Below are 25,512 nucleotides of genomic sequence, written 5' to 3' on the forward strand. Positions count from 1 at the left end.
AGTGGTGAGGAAGCAGCGGGGTCAGTGCAGGCTGTAGGCTTTCCTGAAGAGGTGGGTTTTCAGGTTCCGTCTAAAGGATCCGAATGTGGTTGATAGTCGGACGTGTTGGGGCATAGAATTCCAGAGGATGGGGGATATTCGGCAGAAGTCTTGGATGCGGTTGTTGAGGAGCGAATAAGTGTGGAGGACAGAAGGAGGTCTTGGGAGGACCGGAGATTACGTGAGGGAAGATATCGGGAGATTAGGTCAGAGATATATGGAGGAGACAGGTTGTGGATGGCTTTGTAGGTCAGTATTAGTAATTTGAACTGGATACGCTGAGGGAATGGGAGCCAGTGAAGAGATTTGCAGAGGGGGGAAGCGGAGGAGTAGCGAGAAAAGAGATTAATTAGTCGGGCAGCAGAGTTAAGGATGGACTGGAGAGGTGCAAGGGTGTTAGCAGGGAGGCCGCAGAAAAGAATGTTGCAGTAGTCGAACCGGGAGATCATCACACATATCCTCCACCCATAGTCCAGTGCCCATATACCCATCACACATGCTCCATCCTATAGTCCCATGCCAATATAACCATCACACATCCTCCATCCCATAGTCCAGTGCCCATATACCCATCATACATATCCTGCATCCTATAGTCCAGTGCCCATATACCCATCATACACATTCTCCATCCCATAGTCCAGTGCCCATATACCCATCATACATATCCTGCATCCTGTAGTCCAGTGCCCATATACCCATCATACACATTCTCCATCCCATAGTCCAGTGCCCATATACCCATCATACACATCCTCCATCCCATAGTCCAGTGTCCATATACCCATCATACATATCCTCCATCCCATGCCCATATGCCCATCATACATATCCTCCATCCCATAGTCCAGTGCCCATATACCCATCGCACATCCTCCATCCTATAGTCCAGTGCCCATATACCCATCATACACATCCTCCATCCCATAGCCCCATGCCCATCATACATATCCTCCATCCCATAGTCCAATGCCCATATACCATCATAGATCCTCCATCCCATAGTCCAATGCCCATATACCATCATACATCCTCCATCACATTGTCCCATGCCCATATGCCATCACACATATCCTCCATCCCATAGCCCAGTGCCCATATACCCATCACACATCCTCCATCCCATAGTCCAGTGCCCATATACCCATCACACATCCTCCATCCCATAGTCCAGTGCCCATATACCCATCACACATCCTCCATCCCATAGTCCAGTGCCCATATACCCATCACACATCCTCCATCCCATAGTCCAGTGCCCATATACCCATCACACATCCTCCATCCCATAGTCCAGTGCCCATATACCCATCACACATCCTGCATCCCATAGTCCAGTGCCCATATACCCATCACACATCCTCCATCCCATAGTCCCGTGCCCATATACCCATCACACATCCCCCATCCCATAGTCCCGAGCCCATATACCCATCACACATCCTCCATCCCATAGTCCCGTGCCCATATACCCATCACACATCCTCCATCCCATAGTCCCGAGCCCATATACCCATCACACATCCTCCATCCCATAGTCCTGTGCCCATATACCCATCACACATCCTCCATCCCATAGTCCCGTGCCCATATACCCATCACACATCCTCCATCCCATAGTCCAGTGCCCATATACCCATCACACATCCTCCATCCCATAGTCCAGTGCCCATATACCCATCACACATCCTCCATCCCATAGTTCCGTGCCCATATACCCATCACACATCCTCCATCCCATAGTCCCGTATCCATATAACCATCACACATCCTCCATCCCATAGTCCCGTGCCCATATACCCATCACACATCCTCCATCCCATAGTCCTGTGCCCATATACCAATCACACATCCTCCATCCCATAGTCCAGTGCCCATATACCCATCACACATCCTCCATCCCATAGTCCAGTGCCCATATACCCATCACACATCCTCCATCCCATAGTCCAGTGCCCATATACCCATCACACATCCTCCATCCCATAGTCCAGTGCCCATATACCCATCACACATCCTCCATCCCATAGTCCCGTGCCTATATACCCATCACACATCCTCCATCCCATAGTCCCGTGCCCATATACCCACCACACATCCTCCATCCCATAGTCCGTGCCCATGTACCCATCACACATCCTCCATCCCATAGTCTCGAGCTGGGTGGTGCTGAGCAGGGAGTTCCTGGAGATGTGCTGTTATGTAACCTGGCAGTGCGGCTCTGTGTGCGGCCGCTGATGATGCGATTTTCTACGCCGGTAACAATAGAGCGCGGCAGTAATAGAGGAGGGGGATTCATTTCTGTCATGTGCTCTCTGCTCCTTTCTGGGGGGCAGACAATGGCTGGAGCTTATGTTCCCTGGGATGCCAGATTTCTCCCACCCGGTCAGTGTCTGCTGAGGTGTTGTGGAGCGGGAAAACTGTTGCTCATAGCAACCAATCACAGCTCAGCTTCTTCTAAACAGTTCTGGTGAAATGAAATATGCTTAGTGATTGGTTGCTATGTGGAATGGGCGTGGTTAAATACATACACTCAGCTTTATATATATAGATTTTTTTCTTTACGTTGGAGGGCCCAATTCCAGCTGTTGCTGTCGGACCTGTGATTTCTATCTCCTCCGCTGTGTACAGGATAATAGAGTATAATAAAGTAGTTATGGATGAGACTAAGGCTACTTTCACACTAGCGTCGTAAGACGCACGTAGCAATGCGTTGTTTTGGAGTAAAAACGCATCCTGCAAAGTTGTCTGCAGGATGCATTTTTTCCCCATAGACTAACATTAGCGACGCATTGCATTAGCGTCGTGTTGTGGCGGACAGTCGGAACAAAAAAACCTTCCATGTAACTTTTTTTGTGCGTCGTGTCCGCCATTTCCGACTGCGCATGCGCGGCCGGAACTCCACCCCCTCCTCCCCGCAACTCACAATGGGGCAGCGGATGCGTTGTAAAACTACATCCGCTGCCCCCGTTGTGCTGCGTTGTCACAGGATGCGTCGGTACGTCGGCCAGACGCACTGTGACGGGCCAACGCTAGCGTGAAAGTAGCCTTAACTAACATTGTGCAGTGACTCTGCTTTCCATATAGTGATGGATATTTCTTGTTGGTGAAACTCTGATGTTTTTCACTTTAACCCTTTGTTAAACCCCTCTGATCAGTGCGATCATACACCATACAAGCCTCTGATGGCTCCGGTGATGCCCTGTACTACTGTAGTGCCGTGTATCATCACTGCTGTCAGTGTAATACTAACGGCCCCATACACATGAGATAAGAGTTGGCTGAACGGTCATTTGGCAGACGGCCATCTCTCCCGACTCCCCCATACACAAATATTCCAGCTTTCCTGTGGTCTGTATGAGAGAGTCGCCTCCAGACTCCTCTAGCGGAGGATTATCTACAGGAAGAACAAACGGATTATCCTCTGAAATTCAGGATGTCAGATCCTTCTCTGCCCTGACATCTGTCGGGAGGCCCCAAATACATTATATAGTCGCCCAAACCCCCGAAATCAGTGATTACATGGAACTTTAGTCTAATGTGTATGGGGGCGGTAAAAGGTAACTTATTGGACGCTGCCTCTGGCCTAATGGACCTTCATACATTGCAGCCCAGACCCCATTATTAGGCATGTAAATATCGTAATAACTAGGCCGCCCCATACTATCCAGTATTAGGGGGCGGGGGGCATTCAGCCAAACTCTGTCTGACCTGAGATCTAACGTGATAGAAGATTACAGTGCGTCTCTTGTATGTCTCGTTTACTTTATCATTAATCTAACTAGTTGTTCCAGAAAAACTAATCAAATATTTGATTCTACTGATTCTCTTGACACCTGGACTTATAATTGATGTTATAGCTTCCTAAAGAGGACTCTGTTTCAGCACTCTCTTCACAAGCGTTTAAAGTCCTTTGTTGTTATGATCGAGATTACTGCATTTAATCTGTTCCTTGTTATCTTTTACTTAATAAAAAGAACGTTGAAAAAAGAAAGAAGAAAAAAGAAGATTACAGTGCGGGGAAGACGGGAAACCTTCATATAGAGGCCGGTGGTGATGGAGTCAGTGACCGACTCTGGCCAAATCTGTCTCTAGAGCCGTAGTAGAAGATGAAGATGTCGTCCTCATCATGAAGTAGTTATTTCTCATGCCGCGTGTAATGAATATCTCCTGCAGTATTGCTAATGCCGATTCCAGGGTCGGTAAATGAGACGAGAATTAGCGTTATGGAAGATGAGTCTATGAGAAACGTATTCAGCTGCCGACTCCGAGGAAGAAACTGCTTGTTGTCTGTGGCCTAAATATATAGGATTTATTAGTAGATGTAAAGAAGGAAACTAAATACTGTAAAATAATAAATCTCCTCATATGTTTCCCTTATTATCTCCAGTAATTGTATTATTACAGGATTCTTATGATGTTACATCGGCTCATCTTCTCATTCAGGTCTCTACAATATCGGATCCTCTCAGTGAAGATCTTCTACAAAAGAACATTTTCCTGATTTACCCATCAAAGATGGATATGGACAGAGACAAGATGGCGGAGAGGATATTACACCTCACCCTAGAGATCCTCTTCCGGCTTACTGGAGAGGTGAGAGATTCTGATGACGTCACATTACATCATTCTTATCTATGGGAATAACAGATGGACAGAACTGGAGAGGTGAGGACTCTGGAAATGTCTGTAGTGAGATTTATTAATGTGTCTCTCCATTACCAGGATTACACAGTGGTGAAGAAGACCTCTAGTGATCGCTGTCAGGACCCTGTGTCTGAGGGATGGGGAAGACCCCTGAGCCCAATCACGGGGCCTCCACCTCACCCCCTGATCCATGAGGACATCAATGACCAGAAGATCCTAGAACTCACCTACAAGATGATTGAGCTGCTGACTGGAGAGGTGACACTGCTGGGAATGCTGGGACATTATACAGTAACACTATGAAGGGATCGGGGGGATGACGGTATCATTGTATGTGTCAGGTTCCTATAAGGTGTCAGGATGTCGTGGTCTATTTCTCCATGGAGGAGTGGGAGTATTTAGAAGGACACAGAGACCTGTACAAGAACGTCATAATGGAGGTTCCCCAGCCCCTCACATCTCCAGGTAATAGACAGGACTAAATACACACGGCCTATAATTATCTGTATGTAAAGAATGAATTCACTCCCTGTATGTGTTTCCTCCAGATCTATCCAGTAAGAGGACAACACCAGAGAGATGTCCCCGTCCTCTTCTTCCACAGGACTGCAAGCAAGAAGATCCCAATGTTCCTCAGGACCATCAGGTAGATGGAGAGAAGGTGTCAGGAGATCTCCCCTATGATGTGTAGACGCCGGTGAAGGTCTTGTGCTCAGTCTTGTTTTATACACCAGTATTATATGTTTTATACTTGTGTAATGAGAACGGTGGAGATGGCAGGATTAGAGCTGATCATAGATGGGACTTCTCCATCTGTCGGTGACTTTTATAATATTTGTTTCAGGGTGAAGATCTGACCCATATTAATACTACAGAGACATATGTGAGGGGGGATGAGCGGTGTAAAGAGGAGATTCCCACATATGGCTACCCAGGTGAGTAGTGACCACTAAATGCAGAGAAGTCACAGATTCTTCTCATCACCGGCTGTGGCTGCTTTATCGGTGGTGTAGTCCGGCCGTATTACCATGATCACCATTTTGCCTCTCGACCACAACATTCTCCTCCACCCAAAACTGTTCTAATGACTTTGGTCATTGAAAAAACTATAAAGCCAAATGACAGCGTACGTAGAATGTGCTGACAAGATAGAAAATCACTTGAAGAAAAATATTATGATGGTTCTATAAGAGAAAGCGGATGGTAATAATAATTATATAAAGTCCTTTAGATGGTGGCGCAAGATGTCAAAGCTATTATAAATTCCTGCAGTGATACCAACAGACCTCCACAAAAAGTCTGTAAACCAATGAATATGCAGTAATGTACACCTAGGTGTATAGAGGTACGCGCTGGAAAAATAGCAAAGAAAGGTGGGTGAGGAGTAAGAGTGTCCTTAAAATAAATGGCCACTTATATAATGTCCCAATATGTTGTAATTTGGTGTCCGGATCAACATGGGTATACCCACTTCACATAGCCAAAAAATTAATGAAAGGTGCACAAAAGGTACATAAAAGTTCTGCCTACCTCCGTCGGTGATTAAAAGACTTTAACGTTCCTCCTGGTGTTCCGGATGTATTCAGGCAAAACGAAGTATTGTAACCATGTGGCTGCCCCGGCCGGCAGCAAGCCACCAACAACTAACCTCCGAGTGGAGACGGGATCCTTCCGAGCCGATGCCGCATGTGCTGTCAGCGGTGAGTACGGACGGTGCGCAGGACCTGCGTGACGTAATTGGTCACGTGACCGTAACCCCCGGGGGAGTGAATACGAAGTGCAGCTAGGACCAAACAACCAACGTGTTTCGGAGACGCCTGTCTCCTTCCTCAGGGTTGATCCCTGCCTCGTACTCATCGTCCTTATATAGCTGCTCATAAGATAAGCCGGCTATTGAAAGCCAAAAAGTTCCGTACCCATGTTCAATCCTGTAAGTATGTATATATTTGCACTGGAGATCCCAATAAATCTGAAAAAACAATTGGTGACAAGGCTGTCTACATAGGGTGATATTGCTTATATCATGTCCAAAAGATTACCTCATTGGCATATTGTTTTCCTTCATCTATGCAGTCCACACGATATAGTAGGTGTCCACATATATATACACGTGCTGCAATCTCCCAAATATATGCACAGCAGTGACTTTTCCAAAGATGTGTGAGGAAACTGTGTTGAACCTGTCCCGGCCGGTGACAGTCACCCCTTACCTCACAGGCGATGTTCCCGGATCTTCAGCGGTAAGACCGCACTTCCCCAGACAAGTTCCCGGCGATGATCCCGGATCTTCAGCGGTAAGACCGCGCTTCTACAAGCAAATTGCCGGCGAGGTGCAGTGAAGCTGCAGGACCTCGCGTGACGTCACATAGATGAAGGAAAACAATATGCCAATGAGGTAATCTTTTGGACATGATATAAGCAATATCACCCTATGTAGACAGCCTTGTCACCAATTGTTTTTTCAGATTTATTGGGATCTCCAGCGCAAATATATACATACTTACAGTTATTTGTGTTTTTTATACTTTATACCGGACATTTTTGGTAGTTGTGTCCGTTTATTTGCAGCAGGGAGAAACATTAAGGAATAACCCTTTGTACAGCGCCCTTAGTTGTTTTTATATCATGTTCAATCCTCTTGGTGCAACAGTATCCAGGAGGAAGATCCATTTTGTCTCGGCTCGTGACATTGCCTTAATATAATCGCCACCTCTCCAATGGTGGTGTACCGCCGATATACCAGATATTTTCATCTCACGTACTGTCCCACCATGATGTTCTATAAAATGCTGCGAAAGTGGGTGACCCATAAATTTATTTTTAATATTGCGGATATGTTCGCTGATCCTTATTTTTAAGGGTCGTTTTGTCCTTCTCACATATAATTTGCCGCATGGACATTCTATGGTATAAATCACCCCTGTTGTGGAGCATGTGATACAGTCCCTAATTTGAATTCTCCTATCTCCTTTTTTAATATACGTTCATTTCTGTACTGTAGTCTGCTTGCATACATTGCATTTGTGGCATGAAAAAAAACCTCTTGGCTTGGTATGTAAAAGGGAAGACTGTATCAGAGAGGATTTTTTCTGGACCGTAGGGGCAATCATATTTCCCAGATTTTGGCATTTTTTATACACGAAACGTGGCTGGTGGCTAATGTTTCTCCCAATACTTTGTCATTTTTTAATATATGCCAATGTCTACTCACTATCTTCCGAAGGATATTTGAATTTGTGTTATACTTTGTGATAATAGGAATAGACTCAAGGGTTGGTTTAGATCTAGGAGCTGGATTAATAAGTTCCTGTCTGGGTTTGCTTATAGCCGTTTCTTTTGATTTTGCTAGCAATGTTGCACTATACCCTTTTTCCAGGAATTTTTTTGTTAATATTTGTGATTCCATCTCAAAATCCTGAGGCCTCGAGCAGTTTCTATGAATCCTAGTAAATTGGCTTCTAGGTATATTTAGCAACCAGCCGGGAAGGTGACAGCTATCTAAAGGGATGTAACTATTAGTATCAGTTGGTTTAGAAAAAGTGCGTGTGTGAATTTGCAGGTCTTCAATAAAAATCTTCAAATCTAAAAAGTTAATTTCAGTGGTACTGGTGGTGGAAGGGAATTTTTTTAAAAATATTGATTTTTATTTACATCCATTAAAAATTGATTAAGAGTGTCCCACCCACCAGACCAAATAAAAACAATATCGTCAATAAAACGCCGCCATAGGACCAGGTTCGCGAGCAGTCCGCCATCTGGGTAAATAAATTCTTCTTCCCAGCTTCTCACATAGAGGTTGGCATAACTGGGCGCGAACCTGGTCCCCATGGCGGTACCCCAGTAGTAGTCCTCCTTATATAAAAAATAATTGTGAGTTAAAATGAACTGCATTAGTTCACCTAAAAATTCCGTTTGTTTTGGAGGAGCTTTAGACAATTTATGTAAAGAGTATTTGGCAGCCTGACATCCTTTATTGTGGTCAATAACCGTATACAGTGAGGTTATATCGAGGGTGCCCATTATATACCCTCTTCGCCATTCCACTTTTTGAAGGAGTGCTAGGATGTGTGTGCTGTCCTTCAAATGTGATGGAAGGAGTGGGACAATAGGCTGTAAGTGAGAATCTACCAGCTTAGACATGTTAGCCGTTAAGCATTGAATGCCGGATACGATTGGTCTACCAGGTGGGTTGACAGTGTCCTTGTGAATCTTTGGGAGATAATAGAACACTGCCACTCTAGGGGGACCAAAATTAATGAATTCAAACTCTTGTTTGTTAATAAATCCCAAATCTAAGGCCTTTTTTGTTAGGATTTTCATTTCCTTGATATAATCCTTAGTGGGATTTCCATTTAGTTTTTTATAAGTACAGGAATCACTTAGTAAATGAAGTGCTTCCTTATGGTAAGATTCTTGATCAAGTAAAACCACCTGGTTACAATACTTCTTTTTGCCTGAATACATCCGGAACATCAGGAGGAACGTTAAAGTCTTTTAATCACCGACGGAGGTAGGCAGAACTTTTATGTACCTTTTGTGCACCTTTCATTAATTCCTTGGCTATGTGAAGTGGGCATACCGTGGGTATACCTATGTTGATCCGGACATCAAATTACAACATATTGGGACATTATATAAGCGGCCATTTATTTTAAGGACACTCTTACTCCTCACCCACCTTTTTTTGCTATTTTTCCAGCGCGTACCTCTATACACCTAGGTGTACATTACTGCATAATAATAATTATAGTCTTTATTTTTATATAGCGCTAACATATTCGTAGCGCTTTACAGACATTATCATCGCTGTCCCCAATGGGGCTCACAATCTATATTCCCTACCAGTATGTCTTTGGAATGTGGGAGGAAACCCACGCAAACACGGAGATAACATACAAACTCCTTGCAGATGTTGTCCAAGGTGGAATTTGAACCCAGGACTCCAGCGCTGCAAGGCTGCTGTGCTAACCACTGAGCCACCGTAATGATGCTGTTGGCTTCCTACAACCCTGAGATCTTATGGGATGAATCTCCCTTCTCTCCCTTCTGTGCTGCTGAATGTGATCATATGGTCCCTACAAGACCAGGTCCAGTCTTTCTGGCCAAAATTCACTTTTATGATCGACAACATTAAATGTGCAGTGAGGCCAAGTGTGAATTTCTGGACAATAACAGAGTTTCCCTTTATCCGGACTTTTCAATTTGTATTAAAACCGACTAACTTCCAGGAGGATTGTGATAATCTACATAAACCCATCACTCCGGTGCCATGATATATCTCTGAGCTGTGTGTGACTGATGGCTGTAATATACATTTATTCCCGCCTGCAGGAGATGTGTTGGCTCCAGCCCTGGTTTCATGGATTCACTCCACCTCATAAATTACATTGTTTTTGATCCTAAGAAATTCAGATTATTGCACAATCTCTCCTGAAATGGGGAGCAATATTATTTTCTGTAATTTTCTGGTCAGGATTCATAGTAGCTCCAATGGTCCACCATAAATTAATGCAACTCTGGTTTACTGTTCTTTAATCTTTGTTTGTAGTTTTCAGCTAGTTATAGTGCTCTGGGGCAGTGAGTGGCCTGTGGGCGGCACTTTATGTGGTGCTCTGGGGCGGTGCTATTGGCGGGGCTTTATGTGGTGCTCTGGGGCGGGTCTTTATGTCGTGCTCTGATTACATATTCATCTGTATTGGCCTATGACTGGTCGCTGATCCCTCACTGACCTGCCCCCCATTTTTACATAATGCATATAATAGTGTTGATATTATTGTTGATAATGCCTATAATATTGTGGCTATTGGGAGGCTTACAAAAAAATTTACATCCAGCAAAATTACACCATCGGCTCCTGTCCACTAGCATCTGTCTCTTACTTATAGATTCTACTGTGCAGGCTCCGCCATCGACCTTATGACCTGTCATAAGCCAATACAGATGCATATGTAATCAGAGCACCACATAAAGCCCCACCCACAGCCCCGCCCCAGAGCACCACAAAGCCCCGCCCACAGCATGAGAATCTCATTAATTGAAAACTACAAATACAGATTAAACAACCCCTGCAAACCCCTGCAAATGCTGAAATAATCGCTTTTATAATGTGCCCCTCATACCTGAAGTTTGTCAGGGGGGCTGTTGTGAATTCTGCTCTTGGGCTCCCTCCGGTGGTTATGAGTGGTAGTGCTGCGGTAGTTGGATCGCAGCATTTATCAGGTGTATCTATTTTTGGCAATTTGGGCTGGGCTATATAGCCTTGCTTGATCCTTTAGTCAGTGCCAGTTGTCCATTGTTTTTTTGGAGGATTCACATCCCTTCTGGTCGCTCCTGTTTGCTGTGCTTTTCTTCAAAGATAAGTCCTGGCTCTGTTTTTGCTGTCCACCTGCTGTGGACCTTATAGTTCTGTGCATTTTCATGTTTTTGTCTTTTCCAGCTTAGTCTGTGAAGGATTTTTTGCAGCCTAGCTACTTCTCTGGAGATGCAGATATACCCTCCATGTCTTTAGTCAGATGTGGTGTTTTGTATTTTCTGTGGTGGATATTTTCTAGTGTTTTAATACTGACCGCATAGTACTCTGTTCTATTCTTTCTTTTTTAGCTAGTATGGCCTCCTATGCTAAATCCTGATTTCATTTCTGCGTATGTTATTTCCCTCTCCTCTCAAAGTCAATATTTGTGGGGGGCTGTCTTTCCTTTGGGGATTTTCTCTGAGGCAAGATAGGTTTCCTGTTTCTGTCTTTAGGGGTAGTTATTTCTTAGGCTGTGTCGAGGGGTCTAGGGAGTGTTAGGTACCCCCCACGGCTACTTCTAGTTGCGCTGTTAAGTTCAGGGTTTGCGGTCAGTACAGGTACCACCTTCTCCAGAGTACGTCTCATGCTGCTCCAAGGCCACCAGATCATAACCGTACAACTGGCCAACAATGAGTTAATTGCATCTCAGAAGAAGGGAGGAAAGATTTTGAGCCATTTTTTTTCCTTAGCCTGTTTGGTCTGTTCCTCCCTCTTAATCTCTGGGTGGCTTCGAACCTAGTAATAACATGAGTGTTCAGGAGTTAGTTTCTCGTGTGGATCAGCTTGCTGCTAGGGTACAGGGTATTTCAGATTATATTGTTCAGACTCCTGCCTTAGAACCTAGGATTCCCACTCCTGATTTATTCTTTGGTGACAGATCCAAATTTTTGAGTTTCAAAAATAACTGTAAACTGTTTTTTGCATTGAGACCCCGGTCTTCTGGTGATCCCATTCAGCAGGTTAAAATCATCATATCCCTGCTGCGTGGTGACCCACAGGATTGGGCATTTTCCCTGGAAACTGGCAATCCTGCTTTGCTTAATGTTGATTCTTTCTTTCAAGCATTGGGGTTATTGTATGATGAGCCTAATTCTGTGGATCAAGCTGAGAAAATCTTGCTGGACCTGTGTCAAGGTCAAGAAGCGGCAGAATCGTATTGCCAGAAATTTAGAAAATGGTCTGTACTGACTAAATGGAATGAGGATGCCTTGGTGGCAATTTTCAGAAAGGGTCTTTCTGAATCCATTAAAGATGTTATGGTGGGGTTCCCCACGCCTGCTGGTCTGAGTGATTCTATGTCTCTGGCCATTCAGATTGATCGGCGCTTGCGCGAGCGCAGAGTTGTGCACACTGTGGCGTTGTCCTCTGAGCGGAGCCCTGAGCCTATGCAGTGTGATAGGATTTTGTCTAAAGCTGAACGTCAAAGATTCAGGCGTCGGAATAGGTTGTGTTTTTACTGCGGCGATTCTGCTCATATTATTTCTGATTGCCCTAAGCGTACAAAGAGAATCGCTAGTTCTGTTACCATCAGTACTGTACAACCTAAATTTCTGTTATCTGTGACCTTCATCTGCTCATTATCATCATATTCTGTTATGGCATTTGTGGATTCAGGCGCCGCTCTGAACTTAATGGACTTAGAATTTGCCAGACGTTGTGGTTTCCCCTTGCAGCCTTTGCAGAACCCTATTCCTTTAAGGGGCATTGATGCTACACCGTTGGCTAAAAATAAACCTCAGTTTTGGACACAGCTGACCATGCGCATGGCGCCAGCCCATCAGGAAGATTGTCGTTTTCTGGTGTTGCATAATTTGCATGATGATATTGTGCTGGGTTTTCCATGGTTACAGCTACATAATCCGGTGTTAGATTGGAAATCTATGTCTGTGACTAGTTGGGGTTGTCAGGGGGTTCATGGTCACGTTCCTTTGATGTCAATTTCCTCTTCCCCCTCTTCTGAAATTCCTGAGTTTTTGTCAGATTTCCAGGATGTATTTGATGAGCCCAAATCCAGTTCCCTTCCAACACATAGGGACTGTGATTGTGCTATTGACTTGATTCCAGGTTGTAAGTTCCCTAAGGGCCGACTTTTCAACCTGTCTGTGCCAGAACATGCCGCCATGCGGAGCTATATTAAGGAGTCTTTGGAGAAGGGGCATATTCGGCCATCTTCTTCACCATTGGGAGCAGGTTTTTTTTTTTGTTGCCAAGAAGGATGGCTCCTTGAGACCCTGTATTGATTATCGCCTCTTGAATAAGATCACGGTCAAATTTCAATACCCGTTGCCTTTGCTTACTGATTTGTTTGCTAGGATTAAGGGGGCTAGCTGGTTTACTAAGCTCGACCTTCGAGGGGCATATAATCTTATTCGTATTAAGCAGGGTGACGAATGGAAAACTGCATTTAATACGCCCGAAGGCCATTTTGAATACCTTGTGATGCCATTCGGACTCTCTAATGCTCCATCTGTGTTCCAGTCCTTCATGCATGATATCTTTCGGAGTTATCTTGATAAATTCATGGTTGTATATTTGGATGATATTTTGATTTTTTCCGATGATTGGGAGTCTCATGTGAAACAGGTCAGGATGGTATTTCAGATCCTCCGCAATAATGCTTTATTTGTGAAGGGGTCAAAGTGCCTCTTTGGAGTGCAGAAGGTTTCTTTTTTGGGCTTCATTTTTTCTCCCGCATCTATAGAAATTGATCCGGTTAAGGTTCAGGCCATTCATGATTGGATTCAGCCCACATCTGTGAAGAGCCTTCAGAAATTCTTGGGCTTTGCTAATTTTTATCATCGTTTCATTGCCAACTTCTCCAGTGTGGTTAAACCTCTAACCGATTTGACAAAGAAAGGCGCTGATGTGACGAATTGGTCCTCTGCGGCTGTTTCTGCCTTTCAGGAGCTTAAACGCCGATTTACTTCTGCCCCTGTGTTGCGTCAGCCGGATGTTTCTCTTACATTTCAGGTTGAGGTTGACGCGTCTGAGATTGGGGCAGGGGCCGTTTTGTCTCAGAGGAATTCTGATGGTTCCTTGATGAAACCGTGTGCCTTCTTTTCTCGGAAGTTTTCGCCTGCGGAACGCAATTATGATGTCGGCGATCGGGAGTTGTTGGCTATGAAGTGGGCATTTGAGGAGTGGCGACATTGGCTTGAGGGGGCCAAGCACCGTATTGTGGTCCTGACCGATCATAAGAATCTGATTTACCTCCAGTCTGCCAAACGGCTGAATCCTAGACAGGCTCGATGGTCCCTGTTTTTCTCCCGTTTTGATTTTGTGGTCTCGTACATTCCTGGTACTCAGAATGTTAAGGCGGATGCCCTCTCTAGGAGTTTTTTTCCTGATTCCCCTGGGGTTCTTGAGCCGGTCGGCATTCTGAAGGAAGGGGTGATTCTTTCTGCCATCTCCCCTGATTTACGACGGGTTCTACAGGAGTTTCAGGCTGATAAACCTGACCCCTGTCCAGTGGGGAAACTGTTTGTTCCTGATAGATGGACTAGTAAAGTGATTTCTGAGGTTCATTGTTCTGTGTTGACTGGCCATCCTGGGATTTTTGGTACCAGAGATTTGGTTGGTAGGCCCTTTTGGTGGCCTTCTTTGTCGCGGGATGGGCGTTCTTTTGTGCAGTCCTGTGTTCCCGCGCTAGTGGGTTGCTTTTGCCTTTGCCGGTCCCTGAGAGACCTTGGACGCATATTTCTATGGATTTTATTTCAGATCTTCCGGTTTCCCAGAGGATGTCGGTTATCTGGGTGGTTTGTGACCGGTTTTCTAAGATGGTTCATTTGGTACCTTTGCCTAAATTGCCTTCCTCTTCTGATTTGGTTTCGTTGTTTTTTCAGCATGTGGTTCGTTTGCATGGCATTCCGGAAAATATTGTGTCCGAAAGAGGTTCCCAGTTGGTTTCTAGGTTTTGGCGGGCCTTTTGTGCTAGGCTGGGCATTGATTTGTCTTTTTCTTCCGCATTTCATCCTCAGACAAATGGCCAGACTGAGCGAACTAATCAGACTTTGGAAACTTATTTGAGATGCTCTGTGTCTGCTGATCAGGATGATTGGGTGGCTTTCTTGCCATTGGCCGAGTTTGCCCTTAATAATCGGGCTAGTTCTGCTACCTTGGTTTCGCCTTTTTTTTGTAATTTTGGTTTTCATCCTCGTTTTTCTTCAGGGCAGGTTGAGCCTTCTGATTGTCCTGGTGTGGATTTTTTGGTTGACAGGCTGCAGCTGATTTGGACTCATGTGGTGGACAATTTGGTGTTGTCTCAGGAGGAGGCTCAACGTTTTGCTAACTGTCGTCGGTGTGTTGGTTCCCGGCTTCGGGTTGGGGATTTGGTCTGGTTGTCTTCCCGTCATGTTCCTATGAAGGTTTCTTCCCCTAAGTTCAAGCCTCGGTTTATTGGTCCTTATAGGATTTCTGAGATTATCAATCCTGTGTCTTTTCGTTTGGCCCTTCCAGCCTCTTTTTCCATCCATAATGTGTTCCATAGATCTTTGTTGCGGAAGTATGTAGTGCCCAATGTTCCCTCTGTTGATCCTCCGGCCCCGGTGTTGATTGATGGGGAGTTGGAGTATGTGGTTGAGAAGATTTTGGATTCTCGTTTTTCGAGGCGGAGGCTTCAGTATCTGGTCAAATGGAAGGGTTATGGCCAGGAGGATAATTCTTGGGTGGTTGCTTCCGATGTTCATGCTGACGATTTGGTTCGTGCCTTTCATTTGGCTCGTCCTGATCGGCCTGGGGGCTCTGGTGAGGGTTCGGTGACCCCTCCTCAAGGGGGGGTACTGTTGTGAATTCTGCTCTTGGGCTCCCTCTGGTGGTTATGAGTGGTCGTGCTGCGGTAGTTGGATCGCAGCATTTATCAGGTGTATCTATTTTTTGCAATTTGGGCTGGGCTATATAGCCTTGCTTGATCCTTTAGACAGTGCCAGTTGTCCATTGTTTTTTGGAGGATTCACATCCCTTCTGGTCTCTCCTGTTTGCTGTGCTTTTCTTCAAAGATAAGTCCTGGCTTTGTTTTTGCTGTCCACCTGCTGTGGACCTTATAGTTCTGTGCATTTTCATGTTTTTGTCTTGTCCAGCTTAGTCTGTGAAGGATTTTTTGCAGCCTAGCTACTTCTCTGGAGATGCAGATATACCCTCCATGTCTTTAGTCAGATGTGGTGTTTTGTATTTTCTGTGGTGGATATTTTCTAGTGTTTTAATACTGACCGCATAGTACTCTGTTCTATTCTTTCTTTTTAGCTAGTATGGCCTCCTATGCTAAATCCTGATTTCATTTCTGCGTATGTTATTTCCCTCTCCTCTCACAGTCAATATTTGTGGGGGGCTGTCTTTCCTTTGGGGATTTTCTCTGAGGCAAGATAGGTTTCCTGTTTCTGTCTTTAGGGGTAGTTATTTATTAGGCTGTGTTGAGGGGTCTAGGGAGTGTTAGGTACCCCCCACGGCTACTTCTAGTTGCGCTGTTAAGTTCAGGGTTTGCGATCAGTACAGGTACCACCTTCTCCAGAGTACGTCTCATGCTGCTCCAAGGCCACCAGATCATAACAGGGGGCATGTCTTTTTCCCCCTGACACAAATGTCTCACAGTCGTCACTCAGGGCCTCCCTGCAGTGGGCACCGCCTCCATTTCCTTCCTGAAGGTCCCTGGCGCCTTGGGGGTGACAGGATCCCTTTAAGACATCTCCGCTCTGCACTATTATACACAGTTCTCTTTAAATGTGTAATATTTCTTCTTGAAACTCATCTGACAGAAAATATTGGAGCTTCCGATAGTTTAGATAGTGAAGTCACCGAGCCCCGTGCTCTAATTACCCCAGAGAGGTTTCACCACTAGCTGCTCATTTATTACTGATGGAGACTGTTCAGTTTGAGCATTTCAGTAGATGTTATTGTCTATAGTCAGTTTTTGATTACAGTAGTGTCCAGAATACTCTGATTTAACCTTTTCCAGTTTTGTGTTCTTATTCAGGCCCCATTTTTACAATCTGACGTGTGTCACTTTATGTGGTGATAACTTTGGAATTATTCACAAAGGATAATAGAAAACAAATGGATCTTACAAATTATTTTCCACCTTCTCACAATACCCTACATACGATTGTACACTACTCTCTGGGCACATGGCAGTGTTCAGGAGGGAAGGAGCGCCATTTAGCTGTTTGACTGCAGATCTAGCTGGAATAGTTTGCAGACACAATGTATTGGGAGCAATGCTCATTGTCAACTGGCAGCTCAAAAGATCTCCACCATGAACATGACTTGGCACTATCTTCTCTGCTTTCCATATCCCAAGAATTGCCTTGCTCATCGCCCTTTAACACCATTACATGGATCTGGACTTACACTGGGACCCCTAGGCTTGGACCGTGGTGTTACCTGCTATTCTGTGGTGTTAGATGGCAAGAAGAATAGTCAGGTAGCTGGGTCAGAACCGGAAGGACAGAATACAGAATCAGAAGACACAAGAGTAGTCAGTAAACGGACCACGGTCACAACAGGAAACAAATACACAAGCCGCAAGCTGAGCACAGAGAACTGAACCAGAGGAGAACAACGCTGTTTCTGGCAGATTCCAGCCATGTGCTTTGAGCTTTAGTAAGGTGTGGTACTTTCCAATTGGCTGAAGTAGGGAGCAGATTACTCCAGCTGGACAGCAGGAACAGATCCCAGATGAGATTGGACACACCATGTGCAGAAGCCCTAATATGACTAAATGATAGAAAATCAAGAATAGTCGAAATCCCCATAAAGTGATTCCATTTCATAAATTAATTCACTGATGGTTATAATCTATACATATGTGGTCAAAATGGTTGGTACCCCTCGTTTAATGACAGAAAACTCACAATGGTCACAGATATAACTTGAATCTGACAAAGTAATAAGAAATAAAAGATCTCTGAAAATGAACAAATGAAAGTCAGACATTGATTTTCAACCATGCTTCCACAGAATTAAACCAAAAAATAAAACTCATGAATAGGCGACAGAAATGATGGGACCCCTGAAAATAATGTGACAAAAGGGACATGTTAAATCACGGTGTGTCCACTAACTAGCATCACAGGTGTCTACAATCCTGGAATCAGTGAGTGGCCTGTATATAGGACTACAGATACTCACTGTGCTGTTTGGTGACATGGTGTGTATCACACTTAACATGGACCAGAGGAAGCAAAGGAAAGAGTTGTCTCAGGAGATTAGAAAGAAAATTATAGACAAACCTGTTAAAGGTAAAAGTTATAAGACCATCTCCAAGCAGCTTGATGTTCCTGTGACTACAGTTGCAGATATTATTCAGAAATGTAAGATCCATGGGACTGTAGCCAACCTCCCTGGACGTGGCCGCAGGTGTAAATTGATGGCAAGTCAAAGAGATGGATAATACGAAAGGTAAAAAAAGAGCCCAGAAAAACTTCTAAACAGATTAGAGGTGAACTTCCAGCTCAAGGAACATCATTGTCAGATCGCACCAACCGTCGTTGTGTGAGCCAAAGTGGACTTCATGGGAGACGACCAAGGAGGACACCATTGTTGAAAAAAAATCATAAAAAAGCCAGACTGAAATTTGCTAAACTACATGATGACAAGCCACAAAGCTTCTGGGAGAATGTCCTATGGACAGATGAGACAAAAATTGAACTTTTTGGCAAGGCACATCAGCTCTATGTTCACAGAGGGAAAAATGAAGCATATCAAGAAAAGAACACTGTCCCTACTGTGAAACATGGATGAGGCTCTGTTTTGTTCTGGGGCTGTTTTACTGCATCTGGCACATGGTGTCTAGAATCTGTGCAGGGTACAATGAAATCTCAAGACTATCAAGGGATTCTAGAGAGAAATGTGCTGCCCAGTGTCACAAAGCTTGGTCTCAGTCGCAGGTCATCGGTTTTGCAACAGGATAAGGACCCAAAACACACAGCTAAAAACACCCAAGAGGGAAACATTGGACTATTCTGAAGTGGCCTTCTATGAGCCCTGACATAAATCTTACTGAGCATCTTTGGAAAGAGCTGAAACATGCCGCCTGGAAAAGGCAACCTTCAGTCACGAGACAACTGGAGCAGTTTGCTCTTGAGTAGTGGCCAAAATACCTGTTGAGAGGTGCAGAAGTCTCATTGACAGTTACAGGAATCGTTTGATTGCAGTGATTGCCTCAAAAGGTTGTGCAGCAACATATTAACCCTTTCGCGCCAGAGCCTGTTTTTGCCTTTGTGATCAGGCCAATTTTTTCAATTCTGACCAGTGTCACTTTATGAGGTCATAACTCTAACGCTTCAGCGAATCTTGGTGATTCTGAGATTGTTTTCGTTTGATATATTTTTCTTTATGATAGTCGTAAAGTTTGTCTGATATATAACTTGCGTTTATTTGTTAAAAAATTGATATTTGGTGAAAATTTTGCTATTTTCAAAATTTTAATTTTTATGCTCTTAAATCAGAGAGTCATAACACACAAAATAGCTAATAAATAACATTTCCCACATGTCTAATATACATCAGCGTAATTTTGGATACAATTTTTTTTTGTTGTTAGGATGTTATAAGGGTTAAAAGTTGACCAGCGATTTCTTATTTTTACAACAAAATTTACAAAACCATTTTGTTTAGGGACCACCTCACATTTGAAGTGAGTTTGGGGGGTCTATATGGCTGAAAATACCCAAAAGTGACACCATTCTAAAAACAGCACCCCTCAAGGTGCTCAAAACCACATTCAAGAAGTTTATTAACCCTTCAGGTGCTTCACAGGAATGAATGGAATGTGGAAGGAAAAAATAAACATTTTTCTTTCACAAAAATTTTCCTTTAAACCTAATTTTTTTTTTACTTTCACAAGGGTAACAGGAGAGAATGGACTATACATTTTGTTTTGCAATTTCTCCTGAGCATGCCGATACCCCATATGTGGGAGAATACTACTGTTTGGGTGCATGGCAGAGCTCGGAAGGGAAGGAGCACCATATTGGAGAGCAGATTTTGCTGGAATTGTTTGTGGGTGACATGTCACATTGTCAGAGCCCCCTGAGGTGGCAAAACAGCATGAGCCACCAAAGTGACTGCATTTTACACAATACTTCCCTGAATGATTTCTTCTAGTGGTGCAGTGAGCATACTGACACCACAGCTGTTCCAGAGAAAATTACACCATTGGGCAGTGAAGAAAAATAATTACATTTTTACCACTGAAATGTTGTTTTAACCCCAGAATTTACATTGGAAAATAGGTAGATAGGTAAATGGTCACTACACCCATAGATGAATTCGCAGAGGGGTGTCCTTTCCAATTCCCAGAGGGGTGTCATTTCTAAAATTGGGTAACGTCAGGGGGGATTCTGCTGTTATGGCACTTTGGAGAGCCGCTAAATTGCAAGAATGCCATTGTAGTGCCCAATATATTGTGCCCAGCTTGTATCTTGGGAGACATCCCCCCACCTACCCCCAAAAATTGTTAAGTCAGCTCTACTCAAATGTGTCTGTCACTAAATAAACCAAATGCTTGAATGTCAAAACAGTTTAAAAATGTGGTTCTGTGTGGAAGATTGTAAATCAGTCATGGAGGCATAAGGCTGCAATGATGGGCTCTGTGGGCAATAATAGCGGGTATCATGCCTCATTCCTCTCTTGGAACATACACGACATCTTCTCTGGAGGTTCTTTCTTGTTTCAGTTGCTGGAATGAGTGCAATAAAATGTCGCTCAGTGAGTCTTCTGACATCTTCAGATTATAAATGATTGGCGGGGACAAAATTCTCAAAAACAAGATTTTCAATGACCTTTTCCTGATAATCAAGGAAAGTATCTGCATTTCCGGCTTATTTGTATAACACAACAGAATTATATGAGGCCACCTGAAACAAATAACTGACTAACTTTTTATACCAGGTATATGATTTTCTTGATACCTGGTATGGCTGTAGAACCTGGTCTGCAAGGTCCTCACCCCCCATATATTTGTTGTAGTCAATGACAGACACAGGTTTTGGAATAGTGGATCCCTGTTGGTCTGCAGTGGCCCTTGTGGAATCTGTGTGGATCGAGCTCAGGATAAAAGTATATTTTTTATCCTTATACTTAAGGACAAGCAGCTCTCCATTGTGTAAAGCCCCTGACTGCCCCTTTCGGAACTTTTCATTAACCAATCATTGTGGTAACCCCTGACAGATGGTCCCACAATCCCCTATGTTATGTTCAACCAGACTTTTAAATAGGGGTCTGCTGGTGTAGTAGTTGTCAACATACAGATTGTAGCTTTTTTGTAAAATTGGATTTATCAGCTTCCAAACGATTTTTCCAGATGTCCAGAGATAAGTAGGGCATCCTGGTGAGTTTAGTTGGCTATCTTTCTCCTCATAAATGCGAAAAGCTGATGTGTATCCGGTTGAACTCTCGCACATTTTATAGAGCTTTATTCCGAACCCTGCCCTCTTAGAAGGAATAAATTGCTTGAGGTGCAGTCTTTCTTTGAATTTTACAAGGGACTTATTAATGGAAATGTTTTCTGTTGGGTTGTAGAGCTTTAAGAACTTTTCTGTCAAGTCTTTGATGATGGGTCTGATTTTGAATAGTTTGTCATGTTCTGGGGCATTTCTGGGCAGGCATCGACTGTTGTTAAAATGCCAACATCTCATGAGCATTTCATAATGGGTCCTAGGAAGAATGGCAGAAAACATTAGGGTGGCTTGAACAGGGTGGTTGGACCAATAGGACCGAATTTTTGTTAACTAGCCCCATAACTAATGTAAGTCTTAAAAAATTTTTATTTCTAGGACAATAGTTGGCGTCCATAAATTTGACCTAGCATAATAGGATCGCGGACTCTGGCTGATGAATTGGGACATATATGAATTTGTTTGTAGGATAATATGCTCTAGCAAGCTATCTGTCAGAAACAAATTTAAAAAATGAATTGGTTCAAAATTTTCCACCTCCACATTTATACCAGGAATGGCATTAAAATTAGGGATGACTGGAGTAGCCAAATCCGAAGCCTCCCATCTGGGAAATGCTACATCAAGAGGCAAAGCCCCTTGGACATTGATGTGCACCAATTCACAATCACTAGGGACAGCGCTAGTACTGGGCATTGTTCCCTGAGTTGGAGACATTTCTCCAGAAGCACTATTTGTCCTTCTTGTTGTCCTTGTGTATGAGGATGGACCAGAATCACTGCTCATTTCTGAGCGATCACTGTCGCTGCTACTAAAGCCCTCAAAATCCACATCACCATCTGACACTGCACTTTCTTCTCTGTCAGAACATAAAAGTGCATAAGCCTCCTCTGCACTATAATACTGACGGACCATTTTACTCGATTTTATTTATTTTTTCCGGAAATAGAAAACACTGACTGTCACGATTCCCCTGACCGCTGTCACCAATGGGTCAGGATTCACACCGTGACCGTCACCCCTACGTCACGGATTGAGGTGACTTTAGGCCAACAGACGGCTATCACATGTGCAGGGGGGCTTATCTTAGTTATCCCTCCACTCCACGATGTGATGAAAAACCACACACAAGGCTATTGACCTCTTGCTTACAGCAGGGGCTTATTCTAGGTATCCCACTGCTTTTCTATATACCACGAACTGCAGGGATTTATGTATATCCCGCTTACAGTTCCACTTAACACTTGCAGCTCTCTGGCGCCCCCCTTACTCTCAGGTCAGATTAGGTACTGCACCCTGGGTAATTAGTCGCCAGAAAGGCTGCCTGCTATGTACTGGCTATTGGGCACGCTGCAGCGACGCGATAACTACTCCCACTCAGGCAGGAACAATAATTATTAACGTCGCAGCCGCTACAACATAACCCAAAAGTCTGCACACTTCTCGCTGCCACCAGCTTCGATTAAACGGGTCCGAAGCTAACCCAACACAACAGTAACAGTAGCGTATTTCACTTCAGAAGACAGGGTAAGTTTAGAGCATGGACGAACGAACTAATATATAATAGTATATTCCATTGAAATTAATTAGGCAGTGCTTTATGAAAAATATTTTATAAAGAAGTTACAAAGGAGACAATTGCCAATATGTACAAGGGTAATTATAACATAAAGGGAATAAATGAGAAAAAGCAACACTTACATGTTCAAAGCATGACAGGCAACCAGGCTAGGGCAGTTTCCATATATCCCAGTCCATGGGATGCTGCTGGCTTCAGGAGAGGACAAGAAGTCAGGAAGAAATCTAGCAGAGACACAGCTGGGGATGTGTGCAGCCAGTTATACTTTCAAGGCTGTGACATCACAGAAAGGCTGGCTTATCCAGACCCTCCTCTCTCTACATTCTGCCTAAACTTTAAACTATTCTCTCTGATTTCTATAACTTCACTACAAAACATGTCAGCGTCCTAAAAAACCCATCAAACATCTCGGATTAACGTGAGCATTCTAATGAGATCAAATATGTCCTAACTGGGATACATATTTCCAGAGAAATCCCTACTTCTTTACCAGATGGAGTTAGAAGCTCGTGTTTCGCGGGTTGTGTAGATACACCGAGTGAGAATAAAAATATATATTTTCGTATTTCTAGCTTAAATCGTTTGCCTAATATCTAACAAAAACCAAACAAAGAATCTTTCATGGATTCTTGAAGTTTCTACTTCCCTTATAGCTGAACAAGAGCTTACACAGGAAATGCTAGTCGTAAATTCCATTCGGCAATAAAACCTCTCTTCCCCCATACTCTCAGAGAAGGAAAGCCAGGAATTTGCAGCTACAAACTGTTGCTCCAAGAAGGGGGGCTTAGCCCACGCAGGCTAGAAAACTACTTATGATATTTCATACCATATCGTGACACCTCCCCCTTTTGGTGTGCGCTAGGGAGGCAGGACCTGATGGTTCTCCTCCATGCGCACCTCAGCAGGTTCACCCTGGTGGGCCAACCCATCACCATTGCCATGCTCTGGCTCCATGGTGCCTTCGCCTACCCGGTGCCCCAGGTAGTGAACCTCCCTCATGCCCATCTGACACTTTCCCGGCTTGATAGTCAGTCCTGCTTGGTGAATTCGCCTGAGCACCTCCTCGAGATGCTGCAGGTGTTCCTCCCAGGAGGAACTGAAGATGGCAATGTCATCCACGTACGCCACGGCGTACTTCTCCAGTCCCTGAAGCAGGAGGTTGACCATCCGCTGGAAAGTGGCAGGGGCATTCTTCATGCCGAAGGGCATGACCGTGGACTCGTACAGTCCAAAGGGTGTGATAAAGGCGGACTTCTCCTGCGCCTCGGGGCTCAGGGGAATCTGCCAGTATCCTCGACTCAGATCCATTATTGTTAGGTAATTTGTGCCAGCTAACTTCTCAAGCAGCTCCTCCATGCGCGGCATTGGGTGCGCATCCGGGGCTGTGATGGCGTTGAGCCCCCTGTAGTCCACGCAGAACCGTGTGGTCCGGTCCTTCTTTGGCACGAGAACTACAGGTGATGCCCACGCGCTCTTTGACCGTCGAATCACCCCCAGCTGTAACATCTCATCGATCTCTTGGCGCATAGTCTGCTGCACCTGGTCAGAAATTCGATAGGGTGTTCGCCGTAGTGGGGCGTGATTCCCGGTGTCCACCTCGTGGACTGCTAACTCAGTCCTCCCAGGTCGGTTGGAGAACACGACCCGGAAAGGTTCCAGTGTGGTTTGCAACTGTACCCGCTGGGGTTCAGTTAACGAGGCGCTTACCTCCACATCCTCGATGGACCCATTGGCCTTGGCTTGGGCCAGCAAGTCCAGGAGGGTGTCTTCCTCACCGTCTTCGGGCAAGCTGCAGACCGGTAGGACGAAAGGTTCACGTTCGTGATGAGCCTTCATCATGTTGACGTGAAAGGCCTTTCGCCTACCCCGAGCGTGGTGAAGCGTGACCACGTAAGTGACCGGGTTGAGCTGTTGGTGGACGACGTACGGGCCCTCCCAGGCTGCCTGAAGCTTATCCGTTGGTACGGGGACCAGCACCCACACCTTTTGACCCACGTGGTAGGTCCGCTCCCGGGCGTTCTGGTCGTACCAGTGCTTCTGATCAGCCTGAGCCTGCGTCATGTTGTCATGCACCAACTGCGTCAAGGTCTGCATCTTGTCACGGAAGCGCATGACATACTCCACTATGGACACTTCAGAAGGGTTCGGCTCCTCTTCCCAGGATTCTCTTACCAACCCAAGGGGTCCCCGGACTCGCCTGCCGTACAGGAGCTCGAAGGGTGAGAACCCCGTCGAGGCCTGCGGAACCTCTCGGTAAGCGAACAGCAGGTGTGGGAGGTACCGCTCCCAGTCGCGCCCTTGAGTCTCAACCAGCATGCGTAGCATCTGTTTGAGGGTACCATTGAAGCGTTCACACAAGCCATTGGTCTGTGGGTGATACGCACTCGATACCAGGTGCTTCACCTGCATTCTCTTACAGAGAGCCTCCATTAGGCGAGACATAAATTGGGTCCCTTGATCAGTAAGCATTTCCCTGGGAAATCCTACACGTGAAAAGATGGCCAACAGGGCATCCGCCACCTTATCTGCCCTAGTTGACGACAGAGCTACTGCCTCTGGGTACCGGG

General features: G+C 44.8%; 1 protein-coding gene across 1 annotated transcript in view; it reads left to right on the top strand.

Annotated features, from left to right (window-relative positions):
• The first annotated feature begins 4,770 nt into the window (after positions 1 to 4,770).
• Positions 4,771 to 25,512, top strand: part of LOC138662967 (oocyte zinc finger protein XlCOF7.1-like) — a 43,843-nt gene continuing 23,101 nt past the window's right edge. Inside the window, exons 1-4 of the mRNA XM_069748990.1 lie at positions 4,771 to 4,944; positions 5,028 to 5,151; positions 5,235 to 5,332; positions 5,531 to 5,621. Coding sequence (XP_069605091.1) covers positions 4,921 to 4,944; positions 5,028 to 5,151; positions 5,235 to 5,332; positions 5,531 to 5,621 — 337 coding nt within the window. The 5' untranslated portion in view covers positions 4,771 to 4,920. The remainder of the gene's footprint in view (positions 4,945 to 5,027; positions 5,152 to 5,234; positions 5,333 to 5,530; positions 5,622 to 25,512) is intronic.

The sequence above is a fragment of the Ranitomeya imitator genome, chromosome 2 (assembly GCF_032444005.1).
Source record: "Ranitomeya imitator isolate aRanImi1 chromosome 2, aRanImi1.pri, whole genome shotgun sequence".
In the NCBI taxonomy this organism is placed as follows: domain Eukaryota; kingdom Metazoa; phylum Chordata; class Amphibia; order Anura; family Dendrobatidae; genus Ranitomeya; species Ranitomeya imitator.